The sequence below is a fragment of the Coenobita brevimanus genome, chromosome 29, assembly GCF_032717465.1.
Source record: "Coenobita brevimanus isolate Jiangsu-jjx chromosome 29, ASM3271746v2, whole genome shotgun sequence".
Classification (NCBI taxonomy): Eukaryota; Metazoa; Arthropoda; class Malacostraca; order Decapoda; family Coenobitidae; genus Coenobita; species Coenobita brevimanus.
The window spans coordinates 1,002,501-1,022,206 of record NC_136982.1 but is presented as its reverse complement, the minus strand read 5'-3'; the positions used below and the strand labels follow the sequence as shown (position 1 = coordinate 1,022,206).

At 40.8% G+C, this 19,706-nt stretch overlaps 1 protein-coding gene across 1 annotated transcript in view; it reads right to left on the bottom strand.

Annotated features, from left to right (window-relative positions):
• The window catches only part of LOC145394900 (uncharacterized), a 323,594-nt gene that overhangs the window by 10,007 nt on the left and 293,881 nt on the right, over positions 1 to 19,706 (bottom strand). Inside the window, exons 5-8 of the mRNA XM_080268652.1 lie at positions 10,749 to 10,840; positions 7,837 to 8,026; positions 6,773 to 6,941; positions 2,134 to 2,270 (exon numbers count right to left, since the gene is read on the bottom strand). Of these exons, the coding sequence (XP_080124778.1) occupies positions 2,165 to 2,270; positions 6,773 to 6,941; positions 7,837 to 8,026; positions 10,749 to 10,840 (557 nt within the window). The 3' untranslated portion in view covers positions 2,134 to 2,164. The remainder of the gene's footprint in view (positions 1 to 2,133; positions 2,271 to 6,772; positions 6,942 to 7,836; positions 8,027 to 10,748; positions 10,841 to 19,706) is intronic.

Here is a 19,706-nt window from a genome sequence, read left to right as displayed (position 1 = left end):
TCTCCTGGGGGAAAAAAAAAAAAAAAAAAAAAAAAACAGTGTATGTAGAATTACTCTCACACCTGCTGTACCCTTCAGTACTAACATCAGTGAACAATAAAAAAAATAAAAAAATAAAAATAAAATAACATAAAATACATGAAGGTGTTAAAATGAAATTACCCAGAGAGGGCAATGCAGAGACTTGTTTGCCTCACGTAATAAGGGGCAAGCCAACTGCGGTGCTAGTTTTAAATACAGTAAAAAAAAAAAACATTTTCCAAATCAATCAGGTACTTTGCACAATAGCACCAACTGACACCACTGGTTACAATACTGTCAGTGCAGAAAAAAAATATTGTACTGTCTATTGCTCTATTCTCAGGTAACGAACATTTTAACATAAAACATAAATCCTCAAATTATCAAACCTTGCACAAGAAATTAACTTTTTTTTTTTTTTTTTTTTTCTCCAAACAGCAGATTATCACTTTACAATATACAGTACTGCAATCCACCATCAGATATATTAGGATGGGGTGAGTTTAACAGATTTACCAGTCCAGCACCTTGTTGGAAGATCTTAGTTCTTCATATTGGGATATGGCTAGTTTGCTTCTTTCGGTGTGGCAACACTTGCTTGACACATGTAATTGATGCAATGATGAAGTGCAGTGGTTTAAATCTGCTGCAGTATCAGTCTGAACACTAGTCAGACCCCTGAGCCGTGTTTCCTCGTCAATCACAGGTTTGGCGGAAATGTGGCCATACCTTGAGAGGATTCTACAGCCTTCATGATCTTATTCAGATTAGGAGAGATTTTTCCAGCAAAGGAAGATATAACCTTCCTTAACCCATTCAGCAAGAAACATCTTTCTTATGCTGAAAGATCAGAAAGCTGCTGTTGTTACTGTTCTTGGTTAAACCCAGTCTGTGTAGCTGAACAGATCCAATAACTACATGTAAGAAACTGCTTCTGACGGGGACATCTTACTGGTACAGTACAGTACAAACACCATGTACAAATCTGACACTCCCTTGTGGTAGACAACACTTCACCAGGGTTAGACCAGTGTCCTTCCCACAGTAATGTGCTGAAAAATAGAAGAGGGTTTGGTTCTCAGATGGACACCATAGCTGCTCCACTGAGAGTTCATGATGCCATCATGTGTAGCCTAGCCCATAGTAAAATACACAATACTGTACTGGTTATGGGCTCATGAATACACAGGTCCCTTGACTGTTTCTTTTTAAAACAGCTTACTGAGTTACACTCAGTTACTAACTCACTTGGTGGTAGTTGGCAAACCATAATCCACTCACTTGATGCAGTGCTACCTACTTCTTCCTTCTTTATTTCTATGTCTGCCCTTCTCTCTCCCTACTTTATTCTTTCTCCTATGTCACTTTTTATTACCCTTCTTTCCACTTCAGGTAGCCCTACACTGAATGACAAACCCAACTGTTTCCTATAATCCAAGAAACCATTTATGATGCTGGGTAGTCACCATATAATCAGATGACAGGGCAATGTGAAGCCTGCTGTGGTGCCCCTGTTAACAGGGGGGAAAGATGAAAATGTGGAATCCATCCAGGAACCAAACTTCCAGACTTTTCTTCAAAAGGCAATGTTGGGCACTAGAGAATGTCAGTTCACTGCACGAGATGGCCAGCAAGAGTGGTTGCTTGCCTGTGGTTGATGGGTCAGTTTGGCCAGACAGAGTGAGGTATATCAATAACAATAACTAACTTTCTATTCATGTACATTTAGTACTGCATATCAATCACCCTTTCAATCTGAATAAACACTGTCTTGTAAATATTATTTAATACTCTCATGGTAAATTTCAATATGGTATAAATTCAGGCATAATGTACATATTCATACATTCAAACTACCTGAAATACTGTTGGATTAATAATTTTCTATATCTGGTAGTGCGGTGGACTACTTGTCTCAATTTACTGATCTCTAACCATGGTTCACAGAGCATGAAAAAAAAACACAGAGGGAGACCTAATAAAAAACAAGCCCAATTAAATAAGCCACACATGACTCACCATTCAAGCCACAGAATCCTGACTCAACCTCACAGGTATGTTTCTCCACACACGCACTTCAGTCAACCGGTATGATAATATACCATGTCTTACCGTGATGAGTGTTGCCACCTGTCCAGTTGCCCTAGCTCTGGAAGTCCTCACAGTTCTTGTACTTGGCCTCAGTCTTACCCATAATTCGGTTGATCACACGCTTGGCTTTCATTGAAGCTCGTGCCAGACTCCGGTTTCTTGGGGAAGAAAAATAAATAAATAAATAAACAAATTTAGTAAAAAAAAAAAATCATTTCATACAAATTCAGTGAAGAGTTACATCATCATCATTATCATCATCATCAACAACACCCTCACTGTTTTTCTCATTTCAGGATTAGATAAGAATGAATACAGGTAATTACAGAGGTACTGAAAAAAAGAAGACAAAACATATTATCTGCAGATATATCTACTGCGTATGATATGCAGTTTTATGTGGCACTACCATAAAAGTGATGTTGTACCCAGCCACACAATAATTTCTGGCAAGGAACTCAGTGCACAAAGTACAAGCTGAGACTTGCACACTGTTATAAGTTTTACGGCACATCAGAGACTTCTTTTTCCTACATTTCCAGGAATTGTTGAGATTTATGTATTAGGTACTGGTGCTGGCTAAGCTTCTACTCCACAGATGCCCTTCATCTGTTCCATGGTTGATCAAAGTACTATACATAGGAACTTGGTGCTGTTTTGGTTAATCTGACTAATTTTTTATGCAAATAAAATTAATCAATGGGTGTGGACCTATAAAATTTGTCCGTTCTGAAAAAAGATGAGCAAAAGAAAGCTGAAATCAAGATCCAATCATTTCAAGATGCCTGGAAACACTGGAAGTCACAGGAAAAGGAAACACAAAGTGAGCAAAATAGGGCTGGGCCGATTAATTGGCAGGTAATCAGTAATCGGCCTAATTGGCCACTTTGCTGATTAGTTAGTAATCAACTTCTTAACTGATTAATTGGGGCCGATCTGCTGAAGAAGCTTATTTCTGTCTTTTATACTACCCTGCATAGCTAACATATTAATGGCAGAATGTGAGTATGATGATGTTACCAAAGCTCTGATACCTTCTCCAAAGATTTTATTTCATGCATGTTCCAATACAAATGTATATTTGTTACCGTACATTATCTATATTACTTTTATGTGCTCCTTCTGTTTAATTTTACCATTTCCCATATTACAGAACAGATAGACGGATTACAAAAATAAAAGAAATGAGTTTTTCATCTTGTTATGGTTCTCGATAGAGATTAACAAAAAAGAATGGAAGAAAACTCTTCATTTCAGAACTTTTGCTGATGCATATTTGGTAGAGAAATAGTATATGCAGTGCTAGTGACCTGGTATGTCATACGTTGTCGGTGTGTCATGTTTTCTTGGATGCGTATGTTCAGGCAAACTCATACATTTTACTGTATTAAAAAAATACAAGAAAAGTATATGTGTTTTTTTACTGGAAATAAAAATCAGGAGTGGTATTTAAAGCAAACACAGACTATATTAAGATCCCAGACTAAGAAGTTAGTAGAGGGCTTGAAAGATCGATACATTTTCTGTACACTACAATTTCTAGTAGCATCTAAGATCACCACAAGAACAAGAAAAATGGCAAATTCTAACAAATTACAACCAGGATGCACAAAACAAGATGTTGCAACAAAGCAAAACTAGACTACAGAAGAGGGGCAAATGGCTAAAACTATTTGCTCTCCATACAGGAGATGACGGTTGGGCGGTAAACAAAGTAAAAAATAACATTAGGGTGATGTCTTTAACTTTGTGCAACCAATAACTTCATGATGATTAAGCACATTTAAAAATTCTTAATAATCGGCCATTAACTGGTATTGGCCTATTACTAACTACTGATTAATTGGTAACAGGCAAAATTGCTTATTGGCCCAACCCTAGAGCATAAAAGTTTCTAAGCAGACTGGTTATGTAACTAACAGACTAACGGTACCAGTAACCTTTGCATTAGTGAGCTGGACACACAAGAAAACAAGTTTGTGAATCCAGAGGGATTCTGCATGTCTGCTGTAATGGGGAAGGGATGCAAGCAGATGGCTCATATGAGAAGTAACAAGAATGGCGGAGATAAAAGAGAGACATAGAGAACAGAGATGACTCAGTGCAGCAAAGAAAGACAGACTGTAGGGGGTCAATAAGAGGAATGGCATTGAGATGAAAAGCTGTCTGCAGTGAGCTTCCAACAAATGAGTGATATAATTCACACAAGGACAATACAGTATGGCCTCTTCACAACGTCAGAAATGAGTTGGGTTAAAGAAGGCATGGCATTAGTTCAACACACCTAATCTATGTGAAACAGATATTGAGACAGACGTGATGTGATCTTCACAAGAAAAAATGCAAAGGAAATAGACACCGAGGAAAGTGAGATATGATGAATGGCTGAGTTGTGTGTTATGAAGAAGAGGATAGTCTCACAGAAAACTGTGTTGAGTTGAAAAATGGAGGAACTGAGTTTCTAAGGCATTAGAAAAATATGGTTCTTTTGACCCAATCAGAAAAAATACGGTTTCTTTTGACCCAATCAAAAAAATCAGAAACTGGGTGTGCCAAAGCCTCATCCCATAAGTGTTGTATGGACACTGTGAGAAGCTAGTGGAAAAATGAAGAGTGGAGTCATCAGCTTGTGAGAGGATAGAGCTAGAAGCATTTTTTAGATCACTGATGAACAGAGGAACATCATTACTGATAGCTTTAGACGAATGGTGTTGTCCACAACTGTAGCTATAAAACAACCAGAGAGGACACTTAGGGCTGAAGACAGAAAAAGAGGGATAGAAATAACAGGTAGGCAGTTTGGAAATTAAAATTTGTGCCAAACTCTGTCAAAAACCTTTGACATGTCTCACAAAAATAGCAAAGATTTTCTGAAATCCTCCATAAAGGGAGATTTTAGGAAACCCCTTTAAGCAATAATAACATATTGCACAATATTCTTGCTCCTCCATCAGGAAATTTCATCCAATTTAGGGAAGGTGACTTATGGTGAAGGGGTTAATAAAGGCTACATACTAATCCCTCATTTAAAAACTATTTTTTTTTTTTTTTTTTTTTTTTTTAAATAACAGAACGGAGGAAGGAAAAACAAATGGAGAAAAAAAAATAATCCATACACCAGATTACTGGTGTCCTCTGTTCATAAAATATCTGTAAGAATTAGACTTGAACAGTTGTAGGTTGAAATTTGGAGGAAAACAACTCTGGGGAAGCGAGTTCCAGAGAGATGCAGTTCGGGGAATGAAAGAATTCTGATAGGCAGAAGTTCTGCAATGTGGTTGAGTGACATTCCAGTCATGAGCGTTACCAGATGCCCGTGTAGCACGAGGGAAGGCATGGAGAGGTGGCACCATGGACGCAACTTCGTCTGAGCATTTGCCAAAAAAATATCTGTAAAATAATGCAAGGGAGGCAACATTCCTTCTTACTTGCAGGGGAGGTAGTTTATATGTAATGGCAGGGTTGTTAATGATTCTAACAGCTTTATTCTGAATTTTGTCTAGTTGTCTTAATGCAACCTCTCCACAACCATTCCACAAGGGTGAGCTGAACAAAATTATAAGGAAATAGCAATTGTAAAATATGAATTACAGTACAGGTGTACTAAAAAGTTGTTGATTCCTTGCCTTGAATACCTGTACTACATTTTATGAACATTCTTCTAACCAAAAAGTTAATTTCATACTTCAGCTCCCTTCCCCCATGATGAGTAAGTCATTAAAGAAGTTGTCTGTTGTCTGAAAGGATGTGAGTTTGATTTAACTGGGGTTAGCAACATGATCCGAATTTCACTAAACAGCCTCTGATCACCTTGCACAAGACCCAGTGAAATGTCAAGAAAAAACAGCCCCACTACTATCATTACATCAGCCCCAAATGAGAGCCCTAGCCAAATGAAGGGTTATGGTGTCATAGTGGCAACACATGAAACTATATAACAAATAGGAGGACTGCTGCATCTTAGGGAAAAGGCTAGCAAGTCTTGCTTGAAACTGTCATCATCATCATCATGACCTTTTTTTTCCACTTAAGAAAAGGGTAAGGTGGGATGCAGAAAACATGCAGAAAGAAAGCACAATAGGGAGAATTATCAACTGTATGTCGCATGACGTGTCGAGTGGGGTTGGTGGAGGATTAGTGCCCCTCCCTGTAAAACAAATTAACTCTAAGCCCTTGGCCACCCCATTTGGGATACATGGCGTCTGGCAATGAATGAATGAATGATGAATGTCGCATGAAATGGCCCAGACACTCAATTCAATGTCATTCAAGCTCCCAAAATCCTGGCTCCACCTCACAGTACTAAGCAACTGCACATTGTACCTGTATTTTTTCAACTTTTTTTTTAAAGATGCACTCCATATCACTGGCCAGATAAAATCTGTTCACTGACTATTAATTTTAAAAAAAGAATGACAGACCCTTGTCAGGGTGCCATTTGTGAACAATTCATTCAGTCAACTCAAGTTTTCCTATTAGTTCCCTTGCCTTGTTAACAAACATACCTCACTTTCTTTTTACACACTCATATATCATATCCATCCATCTTCCTGACCTACCTCAGCTCCTCCTACCACCAAAGTCACTCACAGACACACGACAACAAAAACAACAACAACAACAATAATAATAATAATAATAATAATGATCTTCTCTCCACCTGATCCAGCTCCTCTCCTTTGGTGCTTCCTCTCCCTCGACAGGCTCGGCCTCACCCTTGATACGCAGTTGGTTCAGGATACCCACTAGGAGTTCATCACACTTGTGGTTCATACCCACACTGATTTCCATGAACTTGGCTCCAAAGCTGCATGCTAGGTCTCGCCCATCTGAAAGGCAGAGTCACATCAGGTCAGGGAAAAGAAGAACGAATGCTAAAAGGGTGGGTATGATTTATGAATAATGCAGTAATGGTGATGACGTAGCAGTATCAAAATGGTCGGTAAGTTTAATGAATCATGTAGTATTATTGATACTGTGGTAGTACTGAGAAGATGGGTGCAGTTCATGGATAATGTAGCAGCACTGAAGAGGAAGGTATGAATTATGAATGCGTAATGTAGTGCCATAACTTAGCACTGATAATGTAGTGCTGCAGTACTGAAAAACTGGGTGTGGTTTATGAATAATGTAGGTTAATAATGTAATACTAATAATATATTACAGCAGTGCTGAAAAAGTGGGTACAATTTATTAATAATGCAGTAGTAGTTGTACAGTAGTAGCTGTGGTAGTAGTGATAATACAGTATTACTGAAAAGATAGGTAAGATTTATAAATAATGTTGTAGCACTGAAAATGCATTATCACTGAAAAAAGTAGGTATGATTTTAAGTTGTGATTAAAGTAATGGTGTTAACAGGGCAATGATGATAATAGTTAAAAAAAAAAGTACAGCAACTGAAATGCAATAAACTATATTTACCACTCATTCAAAATGCATGGAATGCTGACTCCTTCCTTTAGTCTGTGCGCAGAATCTCCTGACCACTTCCCAACACTCTCAGGTTTTGATTCACTTTCAGCTGAATAAAATCGGATGTATATGGCATCTACTGAAATACCATACTAGAGTTGTTCTGACCATGCATGAGTTAATAGTTCTAGTATAGGCTCCTATTCTCAATTTCTATACAATAAACTCATCTGGCATTAGCTGAAATACAATAACTTATTGACATACAGTAGTTTTGTATTGATCATCAGATGGTTGGGGCCACATACCGTCAACAGGCACTGCTCTGGACCGCACCAGTTCACACTTGTTAGCCACAAGGATGACTGCACGGCCCTGCAGAAGCCTATGTTGTTGTATCTTTTGTAATTCCTCTTCTGCCCGCTGGAAGGATGCACAGTCAGTGATGCTATACATCACCATCCACCCATCAGGTGGAGTTGCACGGCTGATCTCCCCCTGCATAATGAAACAGATTTTTTTTTTTTTTTTTTTTTTTTTTTTTAAATACTGTACAACACCATTCATTTAATGTTACTGTTATATTTATTCATGAAACAAAACAACGTAACCCACACGCTAAAGCTTCATCATATTTGTTAACAATCTAGTTCACTAAGTGAACAACTAGGAAAGTCTGACAGGGGAACAGACTTGTTTACTATACTGACAAGAAAAAGTTTTAGGACTTAATTGGGAAATCAGTCTGTTTACATATGAGTTTGGACAGCTGGTTCATAATTACCTATGATATGACTGGTCAATGGATCTTGTGACTGCCATACCTAGAAGTCTTGAATATGATACATGTTAACCCTTTCAATCCAGAGATGGCTTTTGTCATGTTTCTTAACATAATCCTTCCAGTTCAAAAAGCATATCCTGAACAGAAGGTAGGAAGGATATGCTAGGCAGGGAGGTGGGTAAGCAAGGGGTAGGTATGTAGGTAGGTGGGGAGGTTGTTGAGGAAGTACGCATGTGGGTGGTAGATGGTGGGCTGGGAGGTAGTTTGTTATGGAGGTAGTTGTTATGTAGGTAGGTAGGGACATAGGTTGTTAAGTAGACAGTTGGGAGTATTTTCTGCCATCACTGGCCTCAGTACTAACAAGGCAATGGGCCTGATGGGGTTCCTCCTGTTGTCCTCAAGAACTGTGCTTCTGTGCTTACACCCTGCCTAGGTAAACCCTTTCGCCTTTGTCTGTCAACTTCTACCTTTCCTTCTTGATGGAAGTCTGCGCTCATTCAGCCTGTCCCAAAGAAGGGTGACCATTCCCAACCCTCTAACTACTGTCCAATAGCTTTAACATCCTTTGTTTCAAAAGTTTTTAAGTCTGTTCTTCACACACACACACACACACACACACACACACACACACACACACACACACACACACACACACACACACACACAAGAAAAAAAAAAGCATCTTTCCTATCACAACCTTCTTCTCTGATCGACAGTATGGTTTCTGCCAGGGATGATCCACTGGCGATACATACCTTTCAGATCCCTAATCATCCTCCTCCTTGCAGGACTTTGGCGAAAGCTTTGCCATTGCACTTGACATCTCAAAGGCTTCCAATCAACCCTGGCGATTTCCAAATTGCCCTCTTACGGCTTCTAGCCTTCTATCTGTGCCTTCACCTCTTGCTTCCATTCTGGTTATTCTATAACAAATACAGGTATTGTAGATGGCCACCATTCTTCTAGAACTATCAATGGTGGTGTTCTTCTGGGCTCAGTCCTATCACCAACTCTCTTCTTTTTATTCATCAATGACCTTCTATGCTACACATCTAACCCTATCCACTCATGTGCTGATCATTCCACCCTTCACCTTTCCATTCGCTTCCTGCAGCATCCATCTCAGCAGCTACTTCATCAAACAATGGATGAGGCTATGGCACACCTAATATCTGACTTGGCTTATATCTCTGATTGGGGTAAAAGAAACATTGTTTTTAATGCATCAAAAACTCAGTTCTTACATCTATCAACCCAATAAAATCTTCCACAGAAGTATCCTCAAATTTTTAGCAATATCCAACTCAATCCTGCATTATCTTTAAACATACTTGGGATTTCATTCTCTCAGGATATATCTTGGAAAGATCACATTACCTATCTTGTCAAATCTGCTTCCAAGAGATTAGGTGTGCTAAGCTGTGTGCCTTCTTTAGCCTGTGCAGAGTGGCTGACTTCACATATGGGTTTTATTTGCCCGTGTTGAGTACATTTCTCACGTGTGGGGAGGTTCCCCACATACGGCTCTTCTCAACAATGTGGGGTCAAAGGCTTTTCATCTCATTAACTCTCCTCCTCTTACTGGCTCCCTTCAACCTCTGTCTCTTCACCACACTGTTGCATCTTTATCTCTTTTCTATCCCTACTTCAATGGTCACTGCTCCTCTGAACTGTCTGCTTGCATCCCTCCACCACTACAGAGGTCATGCAGCACACATCTAACAACAAACTCTCGTCCCATTTCTGTCCTACTCTCTAAATGTAAGAGTTACCTGTTACTCCCAGTCCTTCATATATTCAACAGGTCAACACAGGAACTGTCTCCCTCTGTCTGTATTTCTACTGCCTATGATCTCCAGTCTTTCAAACGCAATTTTGTCCAGGCATCTCGAAGTGAACAGCTTAAATTTGGCTCTCTGTTATTTTTTTTTTCTTGGAGGGAACAATTTGTGGGCTCCTGGCCTTTGGTTCCTTCTTCCTTGCATTTGAAAAAATAAAGGTAGGTAGAAAGGGAAGTAAGCAAGGAAGTGTAGCTGCAAGGAAGGCAAGATGGGAAGTAGGCAGGTAGGCTGGTTGGTAAAAGTGACAAGAAGAGATGCACATTATTCCTTTATATGCTAAATGATAAACTTGCATGTCTTTACTACCTGTGAAGGATCATGCATTCCAGCAGATGGCTGCCAATTCTATGGCCAGCTCATAAAAAGATTCTGTTGCACATGACAAAGATCGTATGAGTCTTCATCTTCACGACCCTAACGTGGCAATGCACAGTTTGTATGTAACTGTGATAGAAAAAGTGGAAAACAAAAAAAAGGAGGGGGGGGGATCAGGACTCTGTGGATTCCCCCCCCCCCCACTCCAGGATCTGTCACTAGGCATGTGGCCTTCTGTAAACAAGTACAGTACTGCTGTGCCGCTAAACCTAGGTCTAACCTGGAAATCCTTGGGTGTGGCCACGTTGACAAAAACGATTTCTGACTCCTGGTTGTTGAGCAGGATGGAGATGCACTGCTCGCTCTCGTCCGCTGAAAAATAAACAGAACTTTAGAAATACTGTATTCCTATTACAAGTACAGTACAGTATATGTAAGCGGTGAATTATTTAAAATATATATGGTCTGATTATATATATATATATATATATATATATATATATATACAGTATATATATATACACGGCATATATGCTCTTGTTTAATTTGGGTTCATGTTTAATAAACACCTGCAGGGTGTAACACCTCCAAATATAACAGCCGACTATACTCTGCCCATTTTAACTGCCTAAAGCTGTCATCATTCCATTCTGAACGCTGCACCATTGCAGAGATTCGTTTTTTTTTCGTTTTTCGTTTTTAAAGGCTCCAACATGCTTGCATGTGTCGGCCTTGGTCACCTAATGGCGGCTCTCCATGCTGCACGATCCATTGCAGCCTCCCTGTTCAGTCCCTTAACCCTAAGGTCACACTTAATGACCTCGTACTATGTCTTTCTCGGTCTACCCCTCATAACCCCACCCCCAATATTAACACTTCTCACCTTCCTCACCCAACTATCATCCCCCATCCTCTCCACATGTCCAAACCACCTCAATCTACCTCTCCTCATCACAACACCAATACACTCCAGTCCCATCCTACCTCTCAACTCTTCCATTGTAAACCCAGCCCCTCCAGGCCTTGGACGCAGGGACGCACTGCACATCCACCTAATCATTGTCATTTCTGTACGTCTGAGCCGGCGAATGTCTTCCTCCTTCACTGCCCAGGTCTCACTGCCATACAGCATTACACTCCTAACACACGCTGCATACAAAGACCCCTTAGCACGTAGGGAGAGCCCCCTCAATGTCAGGAGAGGCAAGAGCTCCCTGAACTTCTTCCAACCACTTCTCACCCTAGCCACAGAGCTAGCTCCAGCCCCACCTCCAGCACACAACATGTCTCCTAAATAACAAAACTCTTCCACACACTCAAGAGATTCACCAGCAAGTTCAATTCTTTCACGTCTGACGATCTCCACCTGCTCACCCCGGCACGCCGTACACATAAAATCAGCATTATCTCGCAGTCTACCTCTGATACCACTACATCTCTTATGCACCCATTTATCACACACACCGCACAAGATGGAATTACTTCCCACGCCCTTGTGGCAAACTGCACATGGCCACTCTCCCTCGTCTTTGACAGTACCGCCACCAACCCTAGATATCATCACTTTTGTTTTATCTGCATTTACCCTTAAACCCTTTTGCCCCATACCATCTCTCCACTTCCTAAACCTTTCCTCCGCCTCCCTTTCATTCTCTGCAATCAACACCAAATCATCAGCATACAACAACTCCCACGGGAGTCCGTTTCTAAAGTCACGTGAAAGGGCTTCAAGTACCATGATAAACAACATGGGACTCAAGACTGACCCCTGATGCACACCAACATTCACGGAAACCTCATCACTCAAATCTCCATTCACTCTCACCTGGGTGTGAGCACCCACATACATGGCCATAACCACCCTAACCAGCCACTCCTCCAAGCCAAGCTTTCTCATTGCCCACTTCACCACCTCTCTAGGGACTCTTGTCAAAGGCCTTTTCCAAATCAACAAAAACAAAATAAAGATCCCTTCTCCTACCAATATATTTTTCCTGAAGCTGTCGAACAATGAATATGGCATCAGTGGTCCCCCTACCTGGCATAAACCCAAACTGCATCTCATCAATATTCACTCTTTCTCTAATCATACCTTCTAAAACTCTCTCCATTACCTTCATTATCTGATCTAAAAGCTTTATACCTCTATAATTCCCTCTTTCCAGGGCATCACCCTTCCCTTTATACACATTTACAATTACACTCTTCAGCCAATCATCTGGGACAACACACTCATAAATAATCCTATTTATCAGGTCAGTGACTAAACTCACCCCTATATCGCCTGAGGCCTTCAACATTTCGGCAGTCAACCCAGACACACCTGCTGCCTTCCCCACCCTCATCCTGCCTATTGCCTCACTCACAGTAGCAGTATCAATCAAAGGCCAAGGGCCAGACACTGGATCTGCTGGCTCCAAACCTTCCCTGTCCCAGTCAAACTCCTCATTCAACAACCGGTTATAATGCTCTCTCCATGCATCTTTAATATCCTCACTGTTCACCACTACCCTTCCTTCATCATTCTTCACACACTGCTCACCTATGATATCCCGATTATCCCTCTTCACCTGACCTGCCACCCTAAATATATTTTTCCTTTCCCCATGATTTAGGTTATCAAGTAATTGTCTCTGTGACTCAGACTTTGCCCTGTATACCTCTCTCCTAGCCCTAGCTTGGCAGCCAAATATTCCTCTTTGCTACCACCCTTCTTCCATTCCCGGAAAAGCCTTCTTTTCTCCTGAACATATGAACATATGAATATGGTCCAAACAATGAAGTGGTTGTTACGAGATAATATGATGCTAGTCACAAAGAAGTGCTACAGACAGAATATAGAGCCATGGTATTCTCACTGGCACTGGGCTGTTACAAGAGTTTAACAACAAAATATGGTGCTAGTCACAAAGAAGTGCTACTGAATGTGAAACTGTAGCATTTTGAGAATAACATTACGGCGCTAGTCACAACGACGTGATATGGAATGGGTGTGGATCAATAGTAATATATTATTTTGCCACCGACCTGTAACAAGATATTAACACTAGAATATTGCGCTAATCACGAAGAAGTGTTATAGAACGAATGCAGAGCTATAGGCCTGTCCTCTGCCAATGAACAACGGATAATAAGCTACAGAAGAATGAAAATTTCCGCCAAAACAAGCCCTTCATTGCGATAATATTTTCTTTTTCAGTTCCGCTACTTTTGGACCTGATTTAAATTGGACAGGGCATCTTGTGGTGAAGGAGTTAATGAAACCTGCATCTAACCCCTCCAGTTCCAGAAGCCTCCCTTAAGCTAAATAAAAGCCTCTGAAACCAGCAAAAATAAAGACGTCATCGTGCTGAATGGGTTTAGGTGGACGAATTTCAAACACCGGGAGATATAAAAGGACGAAAGAGGCTAATTTCGTCGTCACCCTGCCTGACAATGTGTGTGTGTGTGTGTGTGTGTGTGTGTGTGTGTGTGTGTGTGTGTGTGTGTGTGTGTGTGTGTGTGTGTGTGTGTGTGTGTGTGTGAGAGAGAGAGAGAGAGAGAGAGAGAGAGAGAGAGAAGGGGGGGAAAGGGGACGAGGGGGGGATAGATGTGGTGGTGGTGGGGGGCGGAGGGGGGTTCTAGGCTATCCCCCACCCACCGCAAAAAATAATACTAATACTAATTTTACTACTACTACTACTACTACTAATAATAATAATAATAATAATAAACAAACAAAACTTGCTATGCTCTCCTTAGATATGGATCTTCACATAATTATTATATCTTCACATAACAATTATATCTTCACATAATAATTATATCTTCACATTAATATATATCTTCACAAAATAATTATATCTTTACATAATACTTATACTAACACATAATAATACCTCTATCATTGGAAATACGGTACCTGATTTTGCGTCGTTAGCTTGAGAGTCTTTTAAAAACATGTAAACACAAATAGATGCACACACGAGACAGACATAGATAGACAGATAAACATACATTCACGCAAACACATGAACATACAGACGTACGAAACACAGAGAGAGAGAGAGAGAGAGAGAGAGAGCTGTCCCCTACCATCAGCGTGTCGTTTTCGCTCACACAATTTCAACTGTTCAAACTCCTAAAACACTCGGGCGGGGGAGAGAGAGAGAGAGAGAGAGAGAGAGAGAGAGAGAGCGCACTTCAACTTCACAAACCAACAGGGGAAAAAGCGCAGTCGAACCCGGAACACTGGACAAGCTAACCCAATTTTCTTTTTTCTTTTCTTTTCTTTTTTTTTTAGTAAGTCATTCAGATCACATTGGGAGAAAATAAAAATGGAGAAATTTTTTGAAAAGCCTGAAATCAGACGAAGAAGAGGATGATGGTGACGTTGGTGAAGTTAAGAATACATAATTTTTTCTCCTGCTGTGATTCTTTCCTCCATCCTTATAAAACTGTTCCAAAGATTTTAATATATAACAGATGATGAACTAAATTTTTTGGGAATAATTCTGCTTATCGTTTTCTTAGTTCCGAATCTCGGTGTCTTGGAAAATGAAACGAAAAATTATAATAGCAAATAGTCATCTTTTTTTTGTACCTTGTGTGTGTGTGTGTGTGTGTGTGTGTGTGTGTGTGTGTAGAGAGAGAGGGAGAAATATTTCTTTCTCATTCTCAAGCAGATAAGATTACAGGCTGTCTACCTCACGTCCCAGTCAAACCTCTCTCTCTCTCTCTCTCTCTCTCTCTCTCAAGTAGGTAAGATTACAGGAAGTCTAATTCATGTCCCAGTCAAATCTCTCTCTCTCTCTCTCTCTCTCTCTCTCTCTCTCTCTCTCTCTCTCTCTCTCTCTCTCTCTATTAAGCCAGGAATCGAACTGACTATGGAAATAACAACTTTTCACATAACCTGCCATGGCGTCAGTAATTCGTTAATGGACCCGTTTAAAAAAATAACTGTGCGTGATTGTGTAGAAATGTCTCTGGAATCCATATTATTATCATCTATCTATCTATCTATTGCTAGACGCCTCAATCCCGTTTGGGGTGGCCACAAACAAATCGCCTCCAAGTCGCCCTGTCCCCCGCCATTTCACTGCCCTGCTCCCAACTCACACACCCCTCTCTCATATACCTCTCCACCCCATCCCTCCATCTCATCCTCGGCCTCCCCCTCCCTCTTCCCCCCTCCACCTCACTCACATACACTCTCTTCGTCAGTCTTTCACCCTCCATCCTCTCCACATGGCCAAACCACCTCAGTGTGTTCCTCATAACGCTTCCTATCACATCCACATCCACACCACAACGCTCCTTTATATCCTCATTCGTCAGCCTGTCTCTCCACGTGACTCCACAGGCTCCTCTTAAATAACTCATTTCCACTGCTCTCACTCTTGACTTGTGTCCTTCCAACAACGTCCAAGCTTCACTTCCGTACGTTAGAGTTGGTATCACAATACTGTCATGTAGTAACTTTTTCACTTCCATGCTCACTTCCCTGTTTCTTATCACTGCTTTCAAAGAACCAGCAACCTTTCTTCCCTGCTGTACCCTTTCAAGCACTTCACCCTCCAAACCTCCATCCTTACTCATCACACTACCCAAGTACTTAAACGTACTCACATTTTCCAATTCCTCACCATCCAACCTCGCTGTACATTCACTGACTTCACCTCTCTCAAAGACCATCACTTTACTCTTCCCTACATTCACCTTCAGATTCCGTTTCTTACACACTCTCCCAAACTCATCCACCAAGCCTTGCAGCTCCCCTTCGTCTTCACTCAACAACACAGTATCATCTGCAAACAACAGTGCAGGGAATTTCCAAACACTATCCTCTCTCACCAGGGCCACTCCAACATCCACTACCCTACCTTGTACCTCTTTTATTACCCCATCCATGTACAGATTGAACAACCATGGAGACATGACACATCCCTGTTTCAACCCAACTTTCAAAGAGAAAAATTCACTTAGTTCACCATCCACACGCACTGCAGCCTTCGCACCATCGTACATACTCTTCACAGCATTCAACAACTTCCCATCTATTCCATATATTCTTAACACTTTCCACAATCCTAGTCTATCCACCCTGTCATATGCTTTCTCCAAATCCATGAAAGCCGCATACAACTTCTTTCCATTCTCTAGAAACTTTTCCACTATAGATCTAAGAATGAATATCTGATCTACACAACCTCTTCCCTTCCTAAAGCCTCCCTGTTCTTCTCCAACTAATTTCTCTGTTCTTTCTCTAACTCTGTTTATAAGTATCCTACCATACACTTTTCCTATTATCATTATTGTTATTATTATTATCATTATTATTATTATTATTATTATTATTATTATTACTATTATTATTATTATTATTATTATTATTATTATTACTATTATTATTATTACTGTATCCTCCTCCTCCTCATCACCATCATTATCATCATCATCTTCATAACCATTATCATCAACATCAGCAGCAGCAGGAGATGATGATGATGATGACGATGATGATGATGATGATGAGGAGGAGGAGGAGGAGGAGATGGCGATGACGATGATTTTTTTATAATGCAAAGAAAAAAGAACCAAAGGCCACAAGCCTACAAAGATCGTTCCCTCCATTAAAAAAAAAAAAAAATCCAAAATGTCCAGATGAAGTGATAAATGTAAGAGAGAGAGAGAGAGAGAGAGAGAGAGAGAGAAAGCGTAATTGGGATGGGAGGGGATGGAGTAATACAGAATTTTGTACCCATTCCTACATTCCACACTGTATTCATAAAACACTTGTATCCTATTAAATTTCAGGTGTTTGATATTAGCGAGGTATGTTCTTACTGGGCTTAATTTTTTCGTGTGTGTGTGTGTGTGTGTGTGTGTGTGTGTGTGTGTGTGTGTGTGTGTGTGTGTGTGTGTGTGTGTGTGTGTGTGTGTGTGTGTGTGGTTCAACTTTGACATTTTTTTCCATATCAGGTAGCAATTAACCCCCAAATTGCCCGAATCAATCACTCAGGTCAATTAGAGAAGGAAATGACACGGAAGAGTTGTCATTAACACTGATAAATAGCACTTACTGGGGAAAAAATCCATACCTGTCACGAAGAAGTGCAACAGAAAGGATGTAGAGCCGCGGTGTTGCCTTATGGATTTAAAAAAAACAATGCGAAATGGATTTAAAAAGCAACGAACACTTCCGACGACGTGATTTAACTTAACTGCAAATTGACGGCAAATCAGAGGAAGAAATCGAACTTAAAACCACACCATCATTAAGTCCTATAATTTATCGGTAATTAGGGGTCGTAATGGGCTGTGGGGGAGCCAAGGCAACCGCAATCCAGGTCATTTAAAAGGCTGGATGTCGACCCCTCTCCTTGGCGCCATTTTTAAAGGACAAAATAAACTCTTGGGAATTTAATCTTTTGCGTGTACCGAACGGCTTTCATTTCCTACTTGTGTTTACCTTGCCCCATTATATCTGTCTATTTATCTATCTATCTATCTATCTATCTATCTCCCTAGCCATGAACGTAGGTTTATGTGTTTATCTTGTCTATCTATATCTATCCATCTGCATGTCTACGCCTGTCTGTTAGTCATGTCCACTTACCTGTCTATCTATCTGAATGTGTCGGTCTATTAGTCTTGTCTATCTATCTATCTATCTATCTACCTATATGAATGTCTGTCTGTCTGGGTTTTCCTATCTATCAATCTATCTACCTATCTATCTATCTGAATGTCTGTCTACTGGTGCTGTCTATCCATTTGCCTATTTATCTATCTATCTATCTATCTATCACAGCTTTACATCTGTTCATATCCTCCTCTAGCCCCTTATGTCTTTCAGAAACAAGGATAAAACAAATTTAAGGGAAACATCAACAAATGCTACGAAGTGGGCCACACATTCATTCACTCATCACCTCAACCCTCGGAATCCTGGGCTCCACCTAACACGCCTAACGAGCAAAATAAATAAGATAGATGGATAGACAGATAGATAGATAAATAGACCGACAGACAGAGATAAAATGGGACAAACAGAAACAAACATACGAACACGAAAAAGCACCTACACACAAACACGAAATTCTCTCTCTCTCTCTCTCACACACACACACACACTCTTCGGAGCCAGCCACTTGAATATTCGGCTTCGCTGTCTTGTTGCCGTGGTATTTTAGTGCTGTCTGCCACACATCTCTGCCTCACCACCCCTGCCTCACCACCCCCTGCCTCACCACTCCTTGCCTCACCACACCCTGCCTCACTACTCCCTTCTTCACCACCCTGCCTCACCATCCCCTACCTCACCACTCCCTGCCTCACCACTCCCTCTTCACCATCTGCCTCACCACGTTACCTTACCGCTCTGGCTCAACCCCCTACCTCACCCTGCCTCACCTCCTTGCCTAACTACGCTGCCTACTCCCTGCCTGCCTCACCCCATCAATAAATCAAAGCAGGAGTACCCAGCCTACGCCGTAGCAGCACGTGCAACCACTTAGCCCCCCAGCCCCAGCCCCCTGTCCCCCAGCCCCCCACCTCCACCCCCTCTGTCTTCCTCGGCTAAACTACGCGATGCTAGGCTAAATTAACACAGCCTTGCCTAAGCTGACCTCATTTAACTTAACCCAATTAATCTTGGCATCATAAGGCGGTGAATGTTTTTAATGTACCCTGACTTAACCTTCTCATTTAACTTAATATAATCTAACCTAACTTAACCAAATGTAACGTAACCCAACCTAACCTAACTTAACCTAACCCAACTTAATCTAACCTACCCTAACTTAACCAAACCTAACCTAACCTAACTTAACCCAACCTTACCTAACTCAACTTTATCTAACTTAACCTAACCTACCCTAACCTAACTTAACCTTACCTAATCTAACCTAACCTAACTTTGCCTAGACTAAGTTAGCCTTACGCAGCGTGATGTGATATGATTTAACCTAACCTAATCAATTCTAATCTCAACAAATCTAGCCCAGCCTCACCTAACCTAAACACATTTTCTTATACCGGAGTGCGGTAGTACTCCGTAAGTAGGAACGGCGCAGGTACAGAGTGGCGTCTTCTCTTGTAGGGTATAGGAGCATTCGCGGGAAAACGGTGGCAAAGCTTAGTTCTAAGCTTATGAACTAAAAGACCTTCGCTATTCAAGTACAAAACTACCCGCAAAGTCTTGCTAACTTTCGTAGGAGTCGCAAAATCAAACCGCAAAAATATTAATTTTGTTCTT